The sequence below is a fragment of the Embiotoca jacksoni genome, unplaced genomic scaffold (genome assembly GCF_022577435.1).
Source record: "Embiotoca jacksoni isolate LCO1_2020_lvr unplaced genomic scaffold, fEmbJac1.0.p SCAF_13, whole genome shotgun sequence".
In the NCBI taxonomy this organism is placed as follows: domain Eukaryota; kingdom Metazoa; phylum Chordata; class Actinopteri; family Embiotocidae; genus Embiotoca; species Embiotoca jacksoni.
In genome coordinates, this window is record NW_027185263.1 from 5,448,635 (window position 1) to 5,472,514 (window position 23,880).

Below are 23,880 nucleotides of genomic sequence, written 5' to 3' on the forward strand. Positions count from 1 at the left end.
CCACCAGTAAATCGTCTCATTTTTATTTCTATACATTAATACAATTTTTGTCCTTTAGAGATTATGGTCAGCCACATACATTTTCATTGCAAATTGTTCACCAGAAAAAATATAACTGTTTTATCCTGTCGTGATTTATCACTTTGGGGAAGCTACCTGACAGTTGGAGGAGGAAGATAAGGTGTACGACCAGCTGAGCTGAGTTTAGAACTACACGGCACCTCGGTAGCCTTCAGTAGAGGGCGGGTAAATAAAACCCCTCATGACAGTGCAAACCTTGATGCACACAACAGACTGATGCTAATGTGAGATGTCTAAGGCAAGGATCGTAAAACATTTGTTTCAACGTGTTTACTGGCGGGGGAGGGTAGGGGCGGAGCCCATATTGTTGTCACAGATGAGTGAGATGAGGGATAGATGGGAGATTAGTGTGTCACGGGTGGCTTGACATGCTGTTTTTCACCAAGCTGTCAGGAAATAGAAACCCACGGCTCAGACAACTGGCGCATTTTTGTTGATTTGGGGAAAAGTAGTACGGCTACGTTCAACACAGTGTTTGTGGCTGCGAGACTACGAAAAATAAAAAAAATAGTACACCACATGTTGCCGGTGCCTAACTGCACTGAATTGTCATTCCGCCTTAATTCTTCCACCCCTCCTCCAGCACTGTTACCACATGCTCTGTTTTCCTAATTCTTGTGTGCTGCTGTTTTTTTTTTTTTTTTCTAATTCACTGTCCATGTCTGTATAAATCTTTCTAGGCTTACAGTAAGAGCAGAATGTCCCATGCACCTGGAGGACTTCCCTATGGATGCCCATGCTTGTCCACTGAAGTTTGGCAGCTGTAAGTAGCATCTGTAGTCCCGTACAATCTTACATACATGATCAGAAATGCTCACGAACACACCACGCAGATACACAAATGACTCTCTGTCACGCGATTTCACTACCTCACCGACTGGAAGCGTGACCCCGGCACCAGCCCCGGATAAGTGATGACAGTGTGCTAATGCATCCCCCCCGCCCCCACTCCCATTCAACCCTCACAGACCTTCCAAGACCCTGAAAGGCACTCGCTGGCATGCAGCGTGCAGACCTGCATTAGTCCAAGGCAGTACTCCCCGTGATATTGCCAGAGCATCACAACAGCTGCTCACTGCTGACAGCTGCATCTCCCCTGCATCATCCTTGAAAAAGACATAACAGATAGAACGATGGAGGCTGGAGACAAGAATAGAGAATGAGAGAAAAACTAGAGGGGGAGAACCAGAAGCAAAAAAACAAAACAGCAAAGTCTAAACCAAAAGAGAAATGAGCGTCACACTATCTCTCTGCCATTCCTGAGACAGCTGCACAGCATGAGTGAGAGGACCAAGCCTTAACCGCCTTTAAATTGAACTCACTCCCTAAATATTTTAGTGATGAGCTCTCTTCCTTATGCTGCAGTCTGCAGTTGAGCCATCCTTTCCTCTGCAGTGGTCGAGGCACACACTGCAGCTTTGACAGGTTGGGTGGCCGGAGGGAAGAATAGACTGACTTGGCTGTTTTAAGGTCATGTTGTCCTGTTGGGATGTTGTTTGCTTGTTTTCCTATAAGTTGAGGGCTGACATAATGTGTCATGGCATGACGTGGCACAACATCATATCACATGATAAAACCTTTCAGAAGACATAGTGAAATATAGACTGGATGATAAAAACAAAACAAAAAACAAGATGGAGATGAGGTCTGCAGACACACTGACGGGGTGAAAGAAAGGCATAATATGGTTAAAGAGCTAATTAGGCAAGACGGGGAGCACTGAGATGAGAGCAGACAACACACTAAAGCACAGTGAGACAAAATGAGATGAAGTAGGACAAAACTACAGGATTTGACTGGATTTGTCTGTTTTTATTTTTCCCCCACCTGGCATCCCTAGCAGCTCCAAAAATATAACATGCAAGGCAGCATGTGAGGACGGGAGCCGGCAGCAAAAGAATTTATAACTTTTTACTCCGCTCTTCCTTGTCAGATGCCTACACTAGAGCAGAGGTGGTGTACGTGTGGACCAGAGGGGCTGCCCAGTCTGTGGTAGTGGCAGAGGACGGGTCCAGATTAAACCAGTACGATCTGATGGGGCAGAGCGTGGATTCTGGTGTGGTGCAGTCCAGCACAGGTAGGTTTCAGTTTGGTTATGGTGTGCTCCTAACTACATGATTTCATGTAACATAAATAAATTTTTTTGGAAGGGAGGTTTTGCATTTTGAAGTCTGTAAATTGACATTCTTCATATTCACTGATACAAATTCAGTACATAAGCAGCCATGTCGGCCTGCTCATTATTCATTAAAAAAACATCAGCCTTGTTCATCATTCATCGCTGCACAAATGATGGTGTCAATGTTCTGAAACTGCAAATTTGAAGAACTGCATCAGCTCATCTGCATTTTCAGTGGCATCAGTTTGTCGCTTTATAAATGACAGACCATGTCCTAGATTCATTATTTCCCTACTGGCCACTCGTGTTTTTTTTTCTCCCACCTCATTTTGGTCAATTGATACTGGCAAAAATTAGTCACAGCATAAATGGGTGACCTGTTTACAGTGATGCGAGCTGCAGGCAGAAAGTAATGCTTAAGACAGCCTTATCCCCTCAATCTTGCCTTGCTTTACTGATAACAGGCTCCAAAATGACTTAAATGCATTCTATTAATATTTCCTTTTTTGTTCGAGTTGTTTGTTTTTATTTCTGGAAAACCTCAAAAATCAACATTTTTAAAGCCCAGTTTAAAGCCCAGCGCTGTTTCTGTGACTTGTGTTCTCTCTGTGACTGGCTCTGAATGCTCTGATGAAGTGGATCATGCTTGAATATTGAGTTTGTTGACAAATGACACCCATAACTCTGCCAATAAATCTCTACCTCAATAAAACTGGATGCTAAAACACCACAAACCAATAAGAAAAAAACACTTTAGACTTGAGGAGGAGGCAGAATAGACTGTAAATGACACATTTGTGTTTTTCAGCATTGGTGCTTTAGTGCATTTAACTTGAAATAAAATAATGGATACTGTATTAAAGTGCTATGTCTCAGCTTCAATTTGAATAGCTTTATCAATAGGTTTGAACTGGTTTATCAATATAGACTGAGCTGTGTTGGAGAGCCTTTTAACACAGAGTGCCACATAGGGGTTCAAATGTAATTGACGAGAAGCACATGGAACCAAACAATGTAATTTAATATTTTGTGAAAAAGCGTTTGCAGTCAGTGGCTGTCTGAAGTCCCATTGTCATCACTTGATGTTTTGTATCCTCGTTGGTGCTGCTTTTCAGTGAAACCAGCTTCAGCTCTGGCTTGGTGTGCGGCCTCTCTGACTTTAGTTTGGTCTTCATCAAGTAGAAGCTCTTCGGTTGCTTTGGCTTTATGTTTTCGATCGTTGTCCTTCTCAATATCAAGATGTGTGCATACGTCTCGTCGCTTCTTTTAATAGTGAAATGATCAGTTAACGCCAGCGTGCCAGTTCCATTTGGCAGCTATAGATGCTCAAGCCATAACAGAAGCATGTTTGACAGATATGAAGGTTTGCTTTGGGTCCACTCTTTGTCTTTCCATCAGTTTGATAGCGGTTGATTTTTTTTGTTTCATCAGTCCACAGAACTTTGTTCCCGTTTATTGTTATATATTTTTGCAGTGAAAATTGGCCTTTGTTTTTGAGTCTTGCATCTTCTGATGAATCCTCTGAGGTTATGGTCAAAAAGTCTTCTCTTGATTGTTGACAAAGACGCCTACATCGTGGAGAGCTCCCTTGACTTGATGTGTAATCATAAAAGGGGTATTTTTTGTTGGAGCCTTACTATTATCTTCTTCACTTTACTCCTCGTATCGACAGACGACTCCACCTCCAACAAAATGGCAGCTTTCAACTCTGACAGATGTGTGAGTGCTTTATTGTAAGAACTAATATTTTAAACAATACACAGCTGCCAAGGGAAACTTTGAGTTGCTGGTGCAATATGAGCACTGTGTTAAAACAGCTGTATCCTTCATACAGATCTTTTTAAGCTGATGCAAACCTACTCAGATTCAATCCAAGACTTAGCACGTCAATGTTGTAACCCTTCCTACAGTTTTGATTTTTGCATGTATTGTAACTTTTTCATATCTTTTGTTTGCTTACAACAGGAGAGTACGTTGTGATGACAACCCACTTCCACCTGAAGAGGAAAATTGGTTACTTTGTGATCCAGACATATCTACCCTGCATCATGACGGTCATCCTCTCCCAAGTGTCTTTCTGGCTCAACAGAGAGTCCGTTCCTGCCAGGACTGTCTTTGGTGAGTTGTCTGCTCTCTCCTCTTCCAAACATCTGTGGCTAGAGACATGAGCCCATCACCAGAAGGTTTCAAATCTGTTCTTGGAAAATCAATGTGGAAGATCCAATGATGACGCACTGGGCACTCATTTAAAAATGAAGCAGCTTAGAGCAAGACACGAAACCCACCGAGTTGCTTAAAGATATAATGAAATGTTAAAGTTCACTTAAGAAGTATGACATTGTGATTTTGAATTCATGCTTCCACCATTATGACGCCATTTTCGTTGATTAACATAAATAAATAAAAATTACACTTTGCGGAAATTATATCAAGACAATACATTACTACATATTAATTACTTAACATTTTTGAATAGTTTTTCAGTTAAAATACATAAAGTACTTGTTTTTTTTATTTGCTTCTCTTTTATGTAAAAGCGAAAAAATGGACAGGAATGGGTTCCCTGTAGAATATTTGGATAAACAGAAAAGAAAATCATCAAACTAAATCAACATACTGCAGTATCATGAGGCAGAAATACTTCTAACATTTGGTTTTGGAATCAATACAAGAAGCTTGAAGACACAACGCTGTCAGTGACCCTGAGTGCAGATTTATTTTAGTTCTGCCGAAAGGTTGAAACATTTTTTTTTCCTGTCAGTGATTGCTACAGCATTATCAACACATTTTAGTTCCCGACACAAAAAGGGCACTGTTGCCTTAACAGTATTGAGTTTGATTACTTTTTGATTCTCTGATTTGGACAAAAGAAATAAACAATCATTTTAAAGAATAGTTCAATATTTCGGGAAATATACGTATTTGCCAAGAAGCTAGATGAGAGTTGGAGCCGGGAATCCATTAGCCTAGCATAGCATGAAGAGTAGAAGCAATGGGAAACAGTTCTGTCCAAAGTTTAAAAAAACGACATCACCTCGAAGGCTCACAAGTTAACATATTTATCTCATTTGTTGAATTTGTGTACAAACAGACATTTTTCACATGCTTTAACAATTTCTTGATCATTGGCTGAACACAGTGACTTCCTGGGGTCTCTGCTGATTGCCTCGAAACTTCACAGAGATGACAGACAGTGATATCAATCTTCTCATCTGATCCTCAGCAAGAAAGCTAAAAGGCTTGTTTTCTAAAATGTCAACTTGTTCTTTCAAAGGACATTAAATGTTAAAAAAAAAAAAAAAAAGACCGATTGAACAATTGCTTATAGAGTCCGAACGCGCACTACAATATATCTCTGCTGTTTTATTCTGTTCTGCCTTTGCACCAAAGAGGTGAACAAGAGCTTTAATCAGTTGTGGCTAGCTGCAGTAGAATTTTAAGCACAAAGCTCAGAATGAATTTAGATTTACGTGCTCTGAATGTTTGACTACAAGCGTGTGTGTTTGTGCCTGCCTGTGTGTGATGCGAGTGTGTGTGTGTGTGTGTGTGTGCATGTGCACATGGGCTTGTGTGTGCCCATGTGCATGCGAGTTTGTCTCTGTGTGTGTGTGTGTGTGCGTGTGTGTGTATCTGTCTGTCTGTCACACTAAGGTCTTACATAATAGCGCCCAAAAGGAAAGCTCTTGCTAGTCTGCAGCATGCTCTGTAACAGCGCAGCAGCAAGCAGAATGTCCTTGAGTTACCTCACCCTACACACTTTCTTCTTCTTTCTCCCTCCCTCCCTCCCTCCCTCTTTCTTTCTTTCTTTCTTTCTTTCTTTCTTTCTTTCTTTCTTTCTTTCTTTCTTTCTTTCTTTCATCTTCTTCTCATGGATGTCAGTGTCTCCCCTTGGCCCACTACTTAAAGAGCTTTCCCCAGAATCGTTATTCTTAGGCACCAGATTTTGCTGCTCTGCAGTCTCCAGCAGGTTTTTCTACTCTTCCTGCAATGTTATGGTGTCTGTTTGTGTGAGTTCTGAGTGTCTTAATGTGTATGTGTGTGTGCCACAGCTTGCTACCTGCAGTGCTTGTCACGTGTCGAGGGGAAATGAGGATGGCCTAGATTAGATTCTAACAACTATCTAGGGCATGTGTGTGCCCCTCATGCCATCGTTGATGGTTCTGCTTCATGAGATTACATGTATGTAGTGCGTGCACATGCGCACACACGTTCACAGTTGAATAAACACATGTACGCATTTCCACGAAGACACAGAGCAACACAATGTCCCAGTGTACTCGGTCGGTCATTGATGTGATTAATATGCATCATCTAAGACAGCAGATGAATGAGTGTGTTCTTCAAAGAGGTTACAATGTCAATATCACCATAAATGAGTCATTAAAAATACAAAGCAGACAGTCAAGATCCTTCATTGCCATCTTAATCCTTTGACTATCATCTAATGCCAAGATTTATACGGTTTATCAGACCATTGTACATGTGAATTATGCTATTAAGGTGAAAGGGTTCACTGAGTCTCATACAAATTCTTCTATAGTTCACGAAGAGTATGTCTGTAACGTGGCGATTCATTTTCTAAATGCAATCTAAATAAGGTGGCGCTGGGCAGTAATGTGTTGCATGTTCATGTTTGAGGCAGATGTCTTCTATGGTCTATAATGCAGTGTCTTTCAGCACCTCTGTTCCTATTTGTCTTATTGTGTCTTTAAATTGCTTTACTAAATATTTTAATTACACTAGTAAAAGGTGCTTGGTACAGTCAGTTAATATGAATTGATGCACACATATTTATTTTGAAACAGACACATCAATGCTTGTTGCTAACCTTAACACTGATAAACTGGTACGGTAGATTTAAGCCCCTAGTAGCTTGGTTAGTTAACGTTTGTGTAGGATGTCCCATGTCGTGCACGCAGTGACGCAGTGATTGTGACAATTCTCTCTGACTAATCAGTGGTCTGTAATGTTTTCATGTCTCCTGTTAGTATCAGTGATAGTACTGAAACATCGATGGAGTTAAAACCAAAATTAGGACCAGGTACTAGAAAGCTGTTGCCCAATGAAGAAGCCCCAAAAATCAAGTAGAGTTGGGTCGACCTGAGCCGGCACTGGCATTGGAAAAGAGGCTTTAGTCACCTGTCACCTCTTTATGTACATACAATTTTCAGTTTTACAGTGTGTCATCACAGTATGTCTGAATAATCACCCCACTAACTTTTAAATAACAAAGATATACACACATTATTTTTGCCTTATCAAAAGTACCAAGTATCATACGCTCAAATAAAATAAATAATAATTCATGCATGAATGACTGAATGAATACCCAGCAGAATGCTTTATCATACAATATGTGGACAAGTAGGAATTAAATGAGAGTGAGAAACGTAATGTCTTGTCATTCTATGCGTGACAGATATTATAAAGCAGGCAGCACAATTTCCGCATAAATTACAAAATTAATGAGAATGTGTATTTAAGGGGTTCACTGTGAGAAGGCGGAACACACGTCACTCATGCCCACAATGGTCATTAATTGAATCGCCATCATAAACAAATCTTCAAAGGCAAAATAATGAAATAGCACGAATAGAAAACGTTTTATAGTCTAGCAACGATTCAACAGAAAGCAATCTTCTTCCTTTTCATCAGCACATTTCAATTCACCGACATTCCATCCAATACACCATTACCGAATATTTGCGAGCACTGTGGCTCTTTTTATTCCTACAGTCCTATTGTAGCTGAATAAAGCCATAAAGTGAATTTACGTAAAAGACAGTATGATACTCGCGAAAGGGCTCGTGGAGTACAAATTTTGTTTTCAATATTATGTCTATCATTGGAGAAATGACTAAACTCTGCAAATTAACTTTAGTCATTCATCCTGCAGACACCAATTCACAGCTTGATTTTTCCTTGTTTTCATCTGAGAACAGCATCACAGTGTACCAAATGTCACACCAATTCTGAGAATAAACAACGACCTACTGTAATACTGTGTTTTCCTGTTACTATGTGATCAGGTTTATGTTTCCAACACAGATGTCCAAAGCTGACACAGTAACAGCATTAACATGAACAAGTGCAGCATTGAAAACCTCGTTTTAAATTACATTATGTGACTATGAAGCACAGCCTCTGCACTAAATCTTTTTCCTAAAGCCAACCCTGTAGATGAATAGGCAATTTAAAAACACAGCAGTGGGTAGAGTTATCTTATTTATCATTGTGCCGATTAAGAGGCTGATTAGCTTATAGCTATTTCCGTGTAGTGGAAAACTGTTGCCAATTTATTTGTTTGCAGTCCAAATGAAAACCAAAAGGAAACAGGCTCTGATGGCGCTGATATGGCGCTCTCTCTCTGACTTCCTCCCTCCCGCTCCCCGTCTCTTTCTCTGTTTCTAAGCTGTCAGGGACAGCAGTGCTCAGAAGATTAGCTGGCTTCATTCTCTGCTCTTAAAGAGCGATTGGATGGGTATTTATTGTTTCTCCCATGATGCTGTTTAATGTATCTGCTCCTTAAGGAATTACACCTTGCGTGTGAGTTTGCGTGTACTCGAGTTTGGGTGTGTATGTACACTCGTTGACAAACGTACGAATGTGTGTATGTGTCGATGTATGTGTTTGTTTGCTATAATATGGTGGTTGTGTGCCAGTGGGTGCTCATAAATTCATGATTACTTGCTGACAACACCGTAGGCAGTGGTGCTATGTGCTGTACGTATGTATGTATGTATGTATGTATGTATGTATGTGTGTATGCATGTATGAACGTGTGTGTGTGTGTATGTGGCAGAAATCTTACATCTGCGGTGCTGGCAGAGTCATTTAACTTACCTGCCAATCAACATGTCAATTTGCTTCTTTATTTATGTAAATTAGAGGTGATGTAGTGACGCTGAGGGTAATGTGTTTCTGGGTCAGGCGTCCCTGAGGCTTCAGTTATTGATAAGGCATGAATAAATGAGTAGCCGCAGTACGGTGAGGACATTGATAGACAACCAACAAAGACAGCTTCACTCCTGGGACTGGTTGAGGGAATATAGAAAAGTTGTTTGACAACTCCCCACACAACAATCACGCTTATTCATCAGCTATAAAAGAATAGCTCTTGATTGTATAACCATAATATCCAACTGATCATTTACACGCACTTCTGGTTAGTCAATTGAAACTAAAATGAACTGTGATAAGCAACCAGATTTTTGCTCTTAACATAATGATACTAACCTGTTGGATGGCAGTATAACAGCAAAATGTTAGCTCGATGCATTTCATTTGTTTTGTATATCAACTATGACTTATTGTTTTAAGTCTATTCAAAGCACTTGTTTAGGTCTCTGATAGAGTAGATGGTCATGGTTAAATATAGAAAAAAAAGTAAATACTGGAAAAAGTCAGCGTTGACTTGAAGCTAAAGATGGGACACACTGACATTCAGTGTCTCACTATCCTCCCCTTAATCTCAACCAAATGTTTGTCTCTGCTGTCGGAGACATCTGGTTGTACCAAAACCTTCCACCTCCACGTCCTCTATGCGAGGAAGGAGGTCTGTGTAGGAAAAGGAAGCCAAACTGCTCTTGTCCAGAAGTGTTTTGAAACTGCAGTATTCCAAAGTCAGCATGTTGCTGTTAAACTAGAGGTGCTTTTAAGGCTTAAGGACAAACAGGTTTTGCATTTTTGAAGTGCAAATGTGTGGGAAGGGTTCTCCGTACTGTCATTGTTCAGGTGTAACCGTGTGTGCAAATGAATGGTTTGTAAAACAGTTCAATAAAATCTAAATTAATGCAAGACCTTCTGAGCCGTTGGTCTTGACACAGGGTTTAGGTTACACATACGCGTCAATGACTGTGTTCTGTGAGTGAGCAGGCGTCCTACTTCACAATGTACTTCTGACCTCGTCCCACATTTTGATTGTCATGTTTGATTGGTTGCCTACTCAGTTAAAACATAGTGAGAGGCAAAATTTTGCCTGGAACCAGAGAGCATGACAGAAGAGAGAGAGAGAGAGAGAGAGAGAGAGAGAGAGAGAGAGACATTTTCCTGAAGGCTCACTCTCCCCCTCAGAGATTTGACTGCGGCTTGGCTGTGATGCAGTGGCTGAGCAGTACATTTTACTCGTACGCTTCAGATTGGTCAGATTAGCCGAAGTTTATCGTTCGAGGGTTGTCAATCAAGGGCTAAAGTTGGAACGGTGCAAACAATAAATTGCTGTAAAGATCAATAATAATAATAAACAATGACTTTGCACCTTATGCTGAAAAATCGTTTGACCTTAGGTATGAAAAAAGTTGAGCTCACAAAGCCTATTAATTTATTTTTAGCCATGTCTGAAGCAATTTATTTTCTGATCTGCATCCTCTTACAGGCAGCAGAGCACTAAAAGTCTATCAGACTGATTACTCTGATGGACATTAAATCAAATTTATATAAGCTTTACTTTGTTCTGTCAGAATCCTATTAACCAAGTGGACATTATATTGCCCTAATTTCCAAAAAATACACATTTTAACTGTTTGTCTCTGGGTAGTCATACCAAACTTGCCTGCCTTAAACAGCAGTGACAGCCCTCCCACCTCAAAACTGTCTGCCTCACCTTGTGATTCATCACCTGAAATCTCAAATTTACTTTCCCCAAATTTGCTTTCTCTATATCTTGACATTTATTTTCCCATTACTCAGTATGTGTGTGTGAGTATTTGAAAGTGAATATGCAAACAAAGGCAAAAACCTTGTTACAAAATATGTATCATATAAATCAAATGTCAGTGCTTGTGCACACTGAGCTAAATTGAGTGGAAGGGACTCCCAAGAATTGAGTTACACCACTATTAATCCAGTTAGAACTTTCCAGATCAGTGACTTTGTTCATTAACAACCTTCAAATCCTCAAGTCTATTAGTCACAACATGTCAAATAGAGTCATTTAAAACCAGCTCTGGAGTTATGTTCTAATGAATCAACTTGCTAGTGTTCTAAATGATTCTTAAGTAGGCCTATCACTAAACAGACACAGAGGCAAATTGTTCTTCCTGGAGGTAGGCAACACACCTAGTGGGCCTTGTTAGCGTAGTCTCTCTCTCTCTCTCACACACGAACGCGCACACACACACACACACACACACACACACACACACACACACACAAATACATAAAGGTGATTGTAGACAACCTTCCAATGCATGTGCGGAAGCAATGAAGCAAAGCGTCACTTAATGATAGTCAAATCCATGCATCATTTTACGTTTTAATACCATATGGTTTTCTGTCCCCCCCCCCCCCCCCCCCCCCCCCGCTTATTCTCTCGTGGTATTAAGACATTGGAGGAGTTGGAAGACTTGTTTCCATGACAACGGAGTTTGTCAAACACAGTAAAGGATATATGATACCAAGCATCGGGGTGCTTTTATGAGGAATTGTGTAATACCCAGTGGTGCTACCTTCATCCTCCTCCACAAAATTAACTCATTTACTGGCAAACAAAGTACCTGACAGATTGATGGTACCTTCCTCGGTCCATTTCTAATGCTGTGCCCCACCTATCTCCTTATATACAAATTACGCCTTTATCCTCCCTCCACACTCGTACTAGGGTTATCTAGTTATCCCCTGTGACGGCCGTCCCTTTGAATACTATTCATATTCCTTCCCTCCATCTTACCTCTGTAGCTCTCAGTTCAGATGCAAAGGATGTGAGGTGCTGCTCGTTTGTACTAAAGCACCTGCTGTGGGCATGAGTACAGATGATTGCGGGCAAAATCACTTTGCACTGGCCGTTCTCCAATGGAGAATGTTCTGGCACCTACCTCCTAAGCAATGACACTTTGATATTAGACTCACACCCCCCCTGCAATTTTCAAGACTCACGTTCTCCAACTTGAAATTATTGAAACTGTGACACCAAGCTGGTGCTTTCCAGGCAAATTACACCTTTAAGAGATGCACTGTATGTGCTGATTCTCCAAGTTGTGTTTGCATGTTCCTAATTGGCAGCAGCAATTTAGATAAACTGGCAGTATTCCAGTGTAAAGCAAACATATCAAAATATAAACAGATTTCTGAATTAGACCATTTTCATCCCTCACCTGATTACATTTGTTGTAATGTTTTTCTGTGTTTATTATGCGAACATGAAGCTATGTTTAACAAGACAGTTAAGTTGATAAATTCTTAAAATGCAGCATTGCATTCTCCTAACTTGTTACTTAGCTGACACAAATTAGCTATGAACAGAAAGGGAAGGATGTCAAAAATCTGGTATTAATACTTGACTAAGCATCACTTAACATTTTCATATCTCATGTTGACATAGCAATATATATTAACAAACCATTCGATGGCCTACTTAGCAGTGGGTGCACTGCAGAACACGGTCATATGTGGATTTTGTAATATCACATGACTAAGAATACACTGATTGTAGCATATAAGATGCTATTACAAGGTGCATCTCAGTGCCTACATTCAACTGTAGCTACCTTTGATCTTAATGTTCTCCCTCTCCATCTGTGTACATCACTTGTGTGGGCGGATCAGTTGTGTCCTTACACCAAATTGGAGCTGAATATTGCCACTTTTATGTGAAGCGATTACTTGTTTTTTGTTTGTTCAAATTGTGCTCGTGCCAAGTGTAATTATACCGTGATGAAGAGGCAGGTGTAACTGTTGATTATTCGGTTCCATTTCAATCTCATTAAACAAATTATCTTTCTATCAAAAACATTTGATATAAGAAACCAATTTCAATGGTAAATTATTTCAGATTCAATAACTTTGACATACTTATCTGGTGGTCCCTGTAGAGCCATAATGAACACCTGACATGTATAACATGCACCCTGTGTTCCCTATACTCTGCAGATCCACTAAATCCATCAGAGGTGGCTTGTTTGGTTCCAATGATTTATGGGGCTATACGTAATGAGAACACAATAATCATCCTGTATGGTTCATGTCACATCACCCAGTCAGTAAGGGCAAAAGCATGTGAAAAGAGAATGGCATGATGAGGAATCCATGATTCATCACTTAACACTTCACAAGGACAGACGAAGGAGTGAAGAAATAATTCATAATTCTGAAAGGAAACAGTAACATTTCAGGACATGTGTAATAAGTCAGTACCAACTGCTTTTGCATCTTGGAGGTGGTGGAGAAAAAAACAAAAACAGGAACAGAATGCAATAACATGTTATTCATAAAGCTCTTTTTAGACTGAGTCAGAAAGAAGTTGTTAAAGTGAATAGTCTCAATAGTCTAATTCTACTTTATTTTAGGTCACCTTGTGGCTATCAGTCTTTCTTACAATGCAGGTTTGTCTTATTTGACATACAGTATGCCATCAGGAAACTATAAAACCTAATATAAATAGTTCTTGTGTTTCTGTCTATGTACATTTCTAAATAATAATTTTAAAGGCAATGACTTGTAAATCACGCAGACAGCTAGAAAAAAAAAAAAATCCTAAATTCAGCAACACTTAATGGTGTATAATTTGTTTTGTGTCGAAGCATTCAGAAGTCAACATTAACTAACTACTGGGGTCCAGAAGCTGGAGAGTCACAGCATGAAGTGATGGTACATTAGTCACAAAGACTACAAACTGAGCAACTATGAAGAGAAGAAAATCATATCAAATAAATACTAAACAAAACAAAAAAAAGAAGTGTACTTGCAAAGAGGAGCAGCGGTTACAAATAGATCCTCACCAGTGCAGACTTAGAAATACTCAAGTGCATGGTTGCAGAAACAGACAAACTATGACCTCATAACCCACCACTGAGTTGTTGAACATTTTTAGATTGTTTCTTATTTCTGTATTGTGTTGGCTGTTTCTGTTATTTTGTCCGACTTCTATAAGGTGGCCTCCTTTTGTCATATTTTAAAGAGATGAAGATGTTCCTTGACTTTCCTTGGTATCTGTTTGAGTTTTCTTGTTTGGGCGAACAAAGGTTGGCTTTTCAAAGTTTAAAATGAAACTTCAATCAACGTGGTGTTGTCGTGTGCATGTGTGTTTGTGCATGCACATGAACTCCACATGCAGCATGTGTGTGTGGGAGGGTCCTGTCTGCATATTTTATAGTTCCTCTACAGGCCAGCTGTTCATCATGATAGTCTGGACTGAATTGGTGGATTCTTTGCTGATGTTAGTCGGTGTGTAAACATCTGCTGTAGTTTGTTCTGTGCTGAGCACTGCTCTGTTAGATATGTTCTGACCCAGTTCCTCTCCTTCTCCATAATGTCTCATTGCAGCCTTCAGTAGCTGATGTTGTAGTTCAGCAAGATTGACACTGCACTGAGGCATTTTGGATTAGAAACATACATCAGCTGTCTTAATTTATGCTTTTTCGGTATTTGTTTTATGGTAACTGTTTGTGCGTTGGTGAACAAGTCAAATTTAGGAAGGATGTATATTTTTCTGCTATTTGTTATCTGTAGAATATCTGAACTCAACTGCATCTTCCAGCTGCATCTGTAAAAAACCTCCACCTAACTAAGACTATTAAAAGCACAACCTGCAAGACTGTACAGGAAGCTTCTCTCACAGATTAATGTGAAGGAAATGCATGCTCATTTGAGCCAAAAACAGTGCAACTTGCCATGCAGTGTTCCTATTTGATGGAACTGTAGCATTGCTCCATTTGAGCAAATATTGTCCACATATAATCCCCTGGTTTCTGTACAGTGTTTGTGATAACGTTAACTGTAAACTTATGTTCATGCCACAACACTTCCGAGACTCATTATCTTACTAATGTTCCATTCTTCTTATTTGATACAGTCCTAAAATACTTCACATATTTTCCTTTCATGCATTTATGGTACCTAAATGAGTATTGACAGCAATTGAATCCTTAAGTTCACGTGTCATTCTTGTCTGTTTATCTCCCTGCAGGAGTGACCACTGTCCTGACCATGACCACACTCAGTATCAGTGCCAGGAACTCTCTCCCTAAAGTGGCCTATGCCACAGCTATGGACTGGTTCATCGCTGTCTGCTACGCCTTCGTCTTTTCGGCCCTCATTGAATTTGCCACAGTCAACTACTTCACCAAGAGGGGTTACGCTTGGGATGGAAAAAGTGTGGTGCCAGAGAAGGTATTTGAAGCCATTTTTATAAAGTTCTTACTTTTATAAAGTTCTCAGACTCTCCATTGTCATAAAAAAAAAAAAAAAAAAAAAAAAAAAATAAAAAACGGGTCCAACATAAAATGGTTTGTCAGGTGATAATATGGCCCATAGCATGAATTGCTTTCCGTATGCAGGTTTCGAGGGGTGGAAAAATGCGCCATCTGACCGGTAACCAAAAATAACATAAAAAGTAACATACATGGATTTTTCCTCCAAATAGTTTTTTTTATTTTTTGCACCAGGACAGCACTTAACGACTGATAGAGGCAGATCAGGCAGGGCACATTTAGTTGTTGTCGCCAGTTCATCTAATAGAAAATGCAATTTGAATAACATGACATGAACATTAATAGTTTAGTGTCCATCTTGTGCTTTCTGCTCCACTTGTCTCTGTGCTGCAGTTAGCAGAGTCGTACTCTGTAATCTCCAGCTATTTCTGAAAAATACAGCCCAATATTAATTCTGAAATTGCCAAGACTCTTGTTTCTATTTGAAAATATGTAGCTGTGAACAAAATTACTTATCAACTTAATATCCATAATTTTTTACTGAGTATTCACCAGGCTTCTAAATGGCACATTAACATCAGCAATAATGAGAAAGACACAATATGGAGCTTTAAAACAAGCAATGTGTACATAAGTGTGTGTCACAGTCCAAGCTTTGATGATGTTTGATGAACCTGATCTCTTTATCCTTTTTTCTTTTTCAATGTCTTTCTCCAGCAAAAGAAGAAGAAGGAGTCTCTCCTCAAGAAGAACAACACCACAGCCTACCCAGCTGCTACTGCTACAGCCTTCGCCCCCAATATTGCCAGGGACCCTGGATTGGCCACTATCGCCAAAAGCGCCCCACCACCCCCCACTGAGCCCAAGGAGGAGCCAAAGCCCAAGCCTCCGGAGGCCAAGAAGACCTTTAACAGTGTGAGCAAGATAGACAGGATTGCCAGAATAGCCTTCCCACTGCTCTTTGGAACCTTTAACTTGGTCTACTGGGCGACATACTTGAATAAGAAGCCCAAGTTGCAGGGGATGAACCCACACTAATCCATGTTTCATTCCTTTTAAATTATACCTGTAATTATTTCATTTTCTTTCTTATTCCTCTTTAAAAAAAAAAGTGTTTATTTTCAGACAAACATGGTGTCCATGCTGGTTTGAATTCCCAGTTGTTGCGTTGCTTCTATGTTTACCAAAATTTTGAAGATTTTGAAAAAACTAAATACAGAAAAAAAGAATGATAACGATACAAACGTTTGAAAGGGTGTTGTTCAGGTCTGGGATGATGCTACTAAGAAAATGCTACTATAAATATATAGCCAAGAGAATGCTATTCTACAACTGCACATGGCCCACTAGCTCGTTAAGGGGCGTTTGTTTCTATGTTTGTTTTCCAATTTTGTTTAATATTATTTAATTTAATTTATTTTAATTTTGGTTTATTTTATTTTATGTAAACATTGAATCACAGACACAGTAAAAGGCACTTGTGTATATGCATGGGCAGGGCATCTTATTATTTATGTTTATTTAATTCAAAATACAGATCAACATTTACTGGTGGCTTAGTTTATTTGATATCAGCAACAAAATGCTACGCTCAGTCTCTTTCAAAAATATCTTCCATTCTCTGTAGATGTTTTATGCGGTTAATTATGTCATTCTTCAAAACATGTTAGGGTTTCTGCAATAGCAATAAAACATGTCTCAGTGGACACACCGTTTATTTAGAGATAAAAAAAAAATAGAAAAATTCATCATAGTCATCTCTGTGCTCAGCATTGAAAATATATTATTTCCTTTTCACAGCTTTGTAAATATTATCAGGTGTTAGAGATGTCAATATTATGTTTAAGCTTTGCAAAGTGTAACTAAAGGGTATGTTTATTGAATACATGGAAAGGTAAACTTTTTTATTTACTTATTTATTTTTGTTTCTCTTTACGATACTTTCGACAAAAAGAGTATATACTGGTCTAATTCATGCTTAAGTGACTGTTTCTCGCCAAGTTAACGTTCCATTCAAAGCTGCTTTCACACTGAAGTAAGATATTATTCAACTGTGTGCTGGTGTACACACTGACATCAACAACAGCAACAACAATATCAATGGTATAAACTGAGATTGGCTAGTTACGAGTAAGAATGTAAAAATGATCAAATCCTGGAGTGCATTTACATTTAGAATTAAAAACACTCATAATTTACTTACTTTTGTTTGTTTTCATTTTTGCCTTTTGACTATTTATGGTGGGCCCTCGTATGCCAAAACACCATTGATAGGAAAATTCTTTTAGCGTCAGTTCAAAAGGGGTGGGGCACAATGAGACGGAGGAGAAGTGGCTTTTCCATTTTCAGAGTTGAAGCTGTAAAAGCTATTACTTTGTTGATTGATGGCGCATCTGTATTTTCCATCCCACTGTGTCCCCTGACCGTGTTTATCATAGTCCCCATCTGCATTCAGTTGAAAATTGAGACATAACACTCAGAAAGTACCAGCTACACTGCCTTCAGTATCACATGCCCGTTTGGACTCATTTGTTGCCGCTTGTTGGTGAGCAACAGCGAGAGACAGGGACAGAGACAGAAAGAGATTAAGAGAAAGGAGACGTTGAGTTGGAGTGGCACTGTAATCTTACTTTAGCCGGCGCTGTGTTTCGCACAGAAGAATTGTCTTGTAGTTCTACGATAGTGACGAAGATGAATATATTTTTGTAGCATGATGTCAATCCCTCTTCCGAGAAAAAAAACAACAGAAACTAACGCAAATGTGAAAAGAATGCTTTTGATTTTGTTTATTTGTTTATTTTTTTTTGTCTTGAACATTGCTTGCTTCTTTTTTTTTCTTTTAACTTAGAAAAAAACACACATTTTCGGGAAACGCTTCTTCTCTGACGTGGCACGCTAAGGTTTCTGAACAGTCCATTTTAAATTATGTTAATGTAGCAATATTAATTAGCAAGGGCTTTTCTTAGGACCTGAACCTGACACTCAGTCTGGGGGTGATATCCATTGTAGCTTTACACTGACCCCTCTCGACTTGTAGTTTCATCTGTATGCTGTACATGGAAAATTAATCCATTCTATTTAGATTTGGTTAAAGATAACAGGCATTGCATTGTGTGTCCATCTTGGGTTCTGAAGTCTTTGGCTCCCGCTTTGACCTTGCTTGACAAAGAGTCAAGAGAGAGGGCGCATTGCATCGCATTATTGATTCTCAGTGTGCTTTGTTGAATATGTTTTACAGCGCACTGAACAGGCCAAAAGGCATATTAGGACTGTACAGAATTCTCTGTGTGTTTGTGCGCTGGGGTGAATAGATCATGCTATTACCAGAGGGGCTTGAAGAAGACATCGGTGGTTGTTGCTATTGTTATTATTTGCATTATCATTATGACCAATACTGAATCTATCCCCTAATAGCAGACATCTTTACAAGCATATGCAAGCAGTCTACCGTTCACAGTCACTTAATCTACAAGGAGAGGGTCAAGGAACTGCAAAGTTCAGGGTGAAGAGTTGTATAAAGATATTTGAATTCTAAACTATTGTATGTATGTTTATTATCATGAAGAAAAAATATATATACATATGTAAAATACATAATGCATACAGTATTTGATTCTATTAATGAAGATATTAGCTAAGATGATGATGAATATTGTTTGTATTATCAACCTATTGTTATGCATTTTGCACATTTAGAAGAACAATAACATCACATCTATGTAGTCAGCTTCGTGCTATGCAAGGACAGCTTTGAACCACATCATTGACCTTCTCTCCCTGACCATTGTGCTTCAGATTTACATGCTATTATAAAAAATAAATAAATTAAAAAAAAAAAGCTTAGCTTTTATATCAGCTGTACACCCATTAGCTTCTTTTCCCCAACCATGGCTATACAGGGTGACATCAAAGAAAACAGTGGATTATCTTTTTTGTTTGCGCTTTGGATTTGTCGGTGGTTGAAAAGAAAATGGCTTTCATTGTTGATTGCACTTTTTCTCTGGAGACATGCAATAAAGTGATTGAACTGAAAAATCAGGAGCAAAACTGTAATGATATCAACTTGTTATTAGTATTATTGTTTAGTTCTTGAGCTTGTTTATCATTACAAGAATGGAGGCAGGTGAAAATGTTATTTTGCCAAATGGATCATATTGTTTATCTTCTGATTTCCAAAGCTCAGTGATATTACAGGGAGTCCCAGAGAGTTTTGACTTTGACGGAGTAAACGTGAATTTTGTACTTAACTTTTCTGTTGGAAGTTTCTTTGCCAAGCCCCAATCTTGTACTCCAAGCTGGATAAAAACATATGCTATAGACTATTTACAAATATTTTTGAGCCAGGTCTGGTTTTGCTATATTTAATGCTCCAGAGAGAGAATGTGAAATATGAGGCGCAGTGCAATCATGAGCTTCCAACTTTTACCTTCACACTTCATAGGCAGAGCATACATGTAAATATCACATTTGTAGGCTCACCCGTCATTTATTTCATTATGTTTGATGCAAGGTCCATTGCAGTTCTCAGCAGCACTTGCTTTTCAACATTGAGTCTTTGTTTATTCCTAGATACCTACTGGAGTTTTTTCTTGTATTTTTATCAAGCAAAATATGTTCCGATTTTCACTGAAATGTAAAAAAAAAAAACTAATTTTCTAAAGCACAAATGTTGATTAGGGTAAGAGAAATAAGAATGAGACTATACATATGGACATAAAAAAAACACAAAATGCACACAAGCTCACATACCCACATACAGTACATTTGTTGGTAGTTCAATGATACTGACAAAGGGTTCTGATGGATGTAGATGAAATGGTGAACCTTCTGTAAATGTTTTCTTTTGTTTATTTTGGTTATGATATGGCCCTGTAAAATTTGATTCTCTGCATTAGTCTTTAAATAAAAAGAAAACAAATGAATGTCGTGGCTCTACCTCCGTCCTTGTGCTCTGGATTTCCAGACCAAGTTTGGAACACACATCTCTGTTAGAAGTATGAGTATGAAGTGCACTGTTCACACCACAAGAAGGAGTCACAGATTCAGTAGTTAATATGTGACGCATGTAAAATTTCAGGAAGATTTTAGCGGGAAAAGTTTCACTCGACAGATGAATATAATAAATAAATAGAAATAAATTAACATTTTCTGTTAACAGGCAACACATGGTAAATGTATAAGTCTATAGCTGCATTTACCCAAAACACTGGTGCCATCTGGTATTGGAATAACCCTGAATGATTCAAGGGCCCCACAGACGTATAAACATGGTGAGGCAGGGTTTTCTAGAAGTTAATTGAGACCCAGGGCTGTGCCTCGTTCTCAATTTGCTATTTTGAGTGCGTGAGCGCATTCACACCGTTAAGTATGGCAATAGGCAGTGCACTATGAGTACATGGATGGTGTACTCATGACGGTCAGAAAATTGAGCATAAAATGATGGACCCTGCCGAAGCAGTATGGGAGGAACCAGCCTATTTTTAAGCTGCTGAAAATGGCAGCAGAGGAAAGGGCATTATACAAATGCAAGTTGTACACAACCACAAAAAAGTGCTTATTTTTTTTTTTTTTTTACCATTTTTAAGTCAAATGACCAAAATAGGCAGATATTTTGGCAGGTGAACCATTCAAATGTTGCAGTTATCATTTCCAGCAAGTGCACAATGTCAGTGTTCGATTTAAACAAACACCACTACCCTGTCAAAACTATGCAAGTGTACTCCATGTAAATTTACCAATTGAAACAAAGCCCTAGATTAGAAAAAAAAAACAAAAAAAAACGTCTTCTAAACCAACCTCTTCCAAATTTCCACTCTATCAAGGGACGTTCCAAACATTTATCATGATCAGGTTTGCTTTGTTATTTGGTGGATAAATCTCTCAGTAATCTCTTAAATTTCTAGCACCACCAGCAGCTCAACGTTTTGACTTTGTCCTAAAATATATCTAAACAGATTGACACATTACAATTTATGAATCCCAGATGAGGAATCCCACTGAACGGGTCACTTATAAAATATAAATTAAATATTTACACATCTTCTTGAAGGATTTCATGAAAATAATACTGAGATATGTCCCTAATTATAATCACTTAATCTAGCACCAATGTCAGATCAAAATGTATATTTGTCCACCAGGTTTATGGCAGTTTACTTGAATAAGTTAAAACATTCCAGACATTACTTTCCAGTCAAACAGTGTTTATAGGGCCTCTTCCATCTGATATTCTAATAATAATAATAATAATAATAATAATAATAATAATAATAATGTGGATTTTACACATTATGGCATGTATTGTCAAGCACGTCATGTCCTTTGCGCCACTGATTTCTCGCCAAAAGCAGCCAGTACAGAGCATTCATGAAAGCAAAGGTAGAGCATGTTAGGGCTTCATTGTTAATATCTATATTAGCCTATTAGTGGCAATCACAGTAGTAGTAATTCTAATAATTAGCTAATTCCTGTCTTCAAGCCTCCATAAAAGCCAGTCCAACAATCTGTATTTTGTTCCTCATCATTTTTTTCTTCACTCTTCCTCCTTGTCTCTCGCTGCCTCTGCTCACAAGCTTCCACCTCACCCCCAGCTTCTCCCACCGTGCCATGAGACTTCAGGTGCAGGGGAACGTGCACTTCTTCCTTAAAAGCATGTGAGCTGCCAAACCCTGAGACTGTTATGTAATAAAGCTGCTTCTCCCTGGCAGGAGAGAGAAGAGCCTTTTTCTCTTTCTTTGTCTGCTTGGTTTTCTCCCCCTCCCCGCCTCCCCCTCCCTCTTGTCTGTCTGTCATTTGTCCCTCATAAACACAGATTGGAGGGGGGGGGGGGGGGGGGGCTACATGCTACTCTCAGTCTTAGGCAAAGGATTGAGTGTACTTCAATTGTTTCTGCCTCAAATGCACATGCAGTGGTTTCCTATTGATCTAGGTTTTGAGACACACATTGGAATTTCACAAAAGCATTGTGTGGATGGCTGTTGTCAAAAGCACAAAGCTAAGAAGTCCCTTTCTTCGTCTGGTAGTTTCCCTAGAAACTCCATGTGGAGGGGCGTTGAACAGTCATGAATTGTGTTTTTATCGTGCTTGAAGGTATAAATGTAAACTCAAACCAATCCCTACATGATACAGAAGAGCTTGTAAGTCTGCCAAAACAAAGAAATAGCTGAACAAAAATAGGTAAATCAGAAAAATGCTTCACACAAAATAATCCATCTCAGAACAATAGGTGCATACTCATTAAAAACCCAAAGATCAAATGCCGGCATCAACAAAGCATCTTTTAAATTTTGCAATAGAAAAGGTACTTGGTGTTTCCCCCCCACACACACACACCCCATTGGAGAGCAAAGTGTTGTGACTATCGGGAATCAAAGCTGAATAAAACATCTGACTTCCGCAAAGCAGCAAACTCCAACGCCACCTTTCAAGCCTTCAAGCAGTAAGTATTTAATACATTCAGGAAAGGGTTTTTGATAATTGCCTAACAATTACATTGAATTTTGATAATGTAAAGAGGACAAATAGTGTTGCATTTCTTTCTATTACTTCACCTGGAATTTTTGTCGATAAATGTGACATTTCCCCTTGCAAAACTTTCAGAAGTTCACATTCTTTACATGAGGATGGAGGATCAACCAGAACGGAAGAAAATCTCACCCATTCTTTCTCACACACATCCAAAGTATTTTGCATCACAACCAATTCTCCCGGGTCTAAATTCTGAAGTTGTCACTACATCAGGGACTCACATCTCCTGAGATTTCTATTAGTTCTCTCCCTCCTTGCTCATTTTTTTGTCCCTTTGGTTCAGCATCTCACTCTTTTCAATTGCCTGCTGTCTCTATCTCCCCAATTACCCTTTGGAAGACTCTATTGATTACTTGGCCAAGTATCGGGGTTAGTGATTTGTTTTTTTCGTTCAATTGAAATGAATAAATGAATACATAAGCAAGAGAGGAAAACGCAATTGGGGCAAATGATAATTACAAAAAATTCTGTACCCTCTATATCAGAAGCATTCACTTAGAGGTTTTTGTGCCCAAGGACAGCATTGTTTTTAGTTTTCATCTGTGCATGCCCTGCAAACTGTTGATGGACAATAGAAATGCCCTGACACCCGAACATGTTTTCTTTCCTGAAGGCTTGTTTTGCAAAAACACATCTCAGTCATTTATTTTTGCAAATAAGGCTTAAGGAGTCCGTATTGGACCGGACTTTTCAAGGCTGACATTTCCATTGTGAGTTCCACCTATGATCACAAGTTCTTCCTGAATATAAGACAGGATCAAAATGTAAATGTCCCATCAATAACAGTAAAATGTGAGGTAGTAATGTGAAAGGGTATTATGACACCAAGTGCCAACCTTTTTATGGTGACTCAGTGAGGTTGAAAAGGAAGCCTCTAGAGTTTTTATTTTTTTTTATTTTGGTCTATCTGTCCGTATTCTGTAACGTTACAGCAAAAGAACGCAACATTACAAGAACATTAACTCTTAAATATAGTCCTCATTTTTAAATTCAGTAATTGTACTTGTA

General features: G+C 38.9%; 1 protein-coding gene across 5 annotated transcripts in view; it reads left to right on the forward strand.

Annotated features, from left to right (window-relative positions):
* Positions 1-20,267, forward strand: part of gabra1 (gamma-aminobutyric acid type A receptor subunit alpha1) — a 30,957-nt gene extending 10,690 nt beyond the window's left edge. For all 5 annotated transcript variants that reach the window (XM_069146003.1, XM_069146005.1, XM_069146002.1 and 2 more), the window contains exons 6-10: positions 762-844; positions 2,015-2,158; positions 4,166-4,318; positions 15,102-15,304; positions 16,063-20,267. In XM_069146003.1, coding sequence (XP_069002104.1) covers positions 762-844; positions 2,015-2,158; positions 4,166-4,318; positions 15,102-15,304; positions 16,063-16,383 — 904 coding nt within the window. In that variant the 3' untranslated portion in view covers positions 16,384-20,267. The remainder of the gene's footprint in view (positions 1-761; positions 845-2,014; positions 2,159-4,165; positions 4,319-15,101; positions 15,305-16,062) is intronic.
* Positions 20,268-23,880: the final 3,613 nt, after the last annotated feature.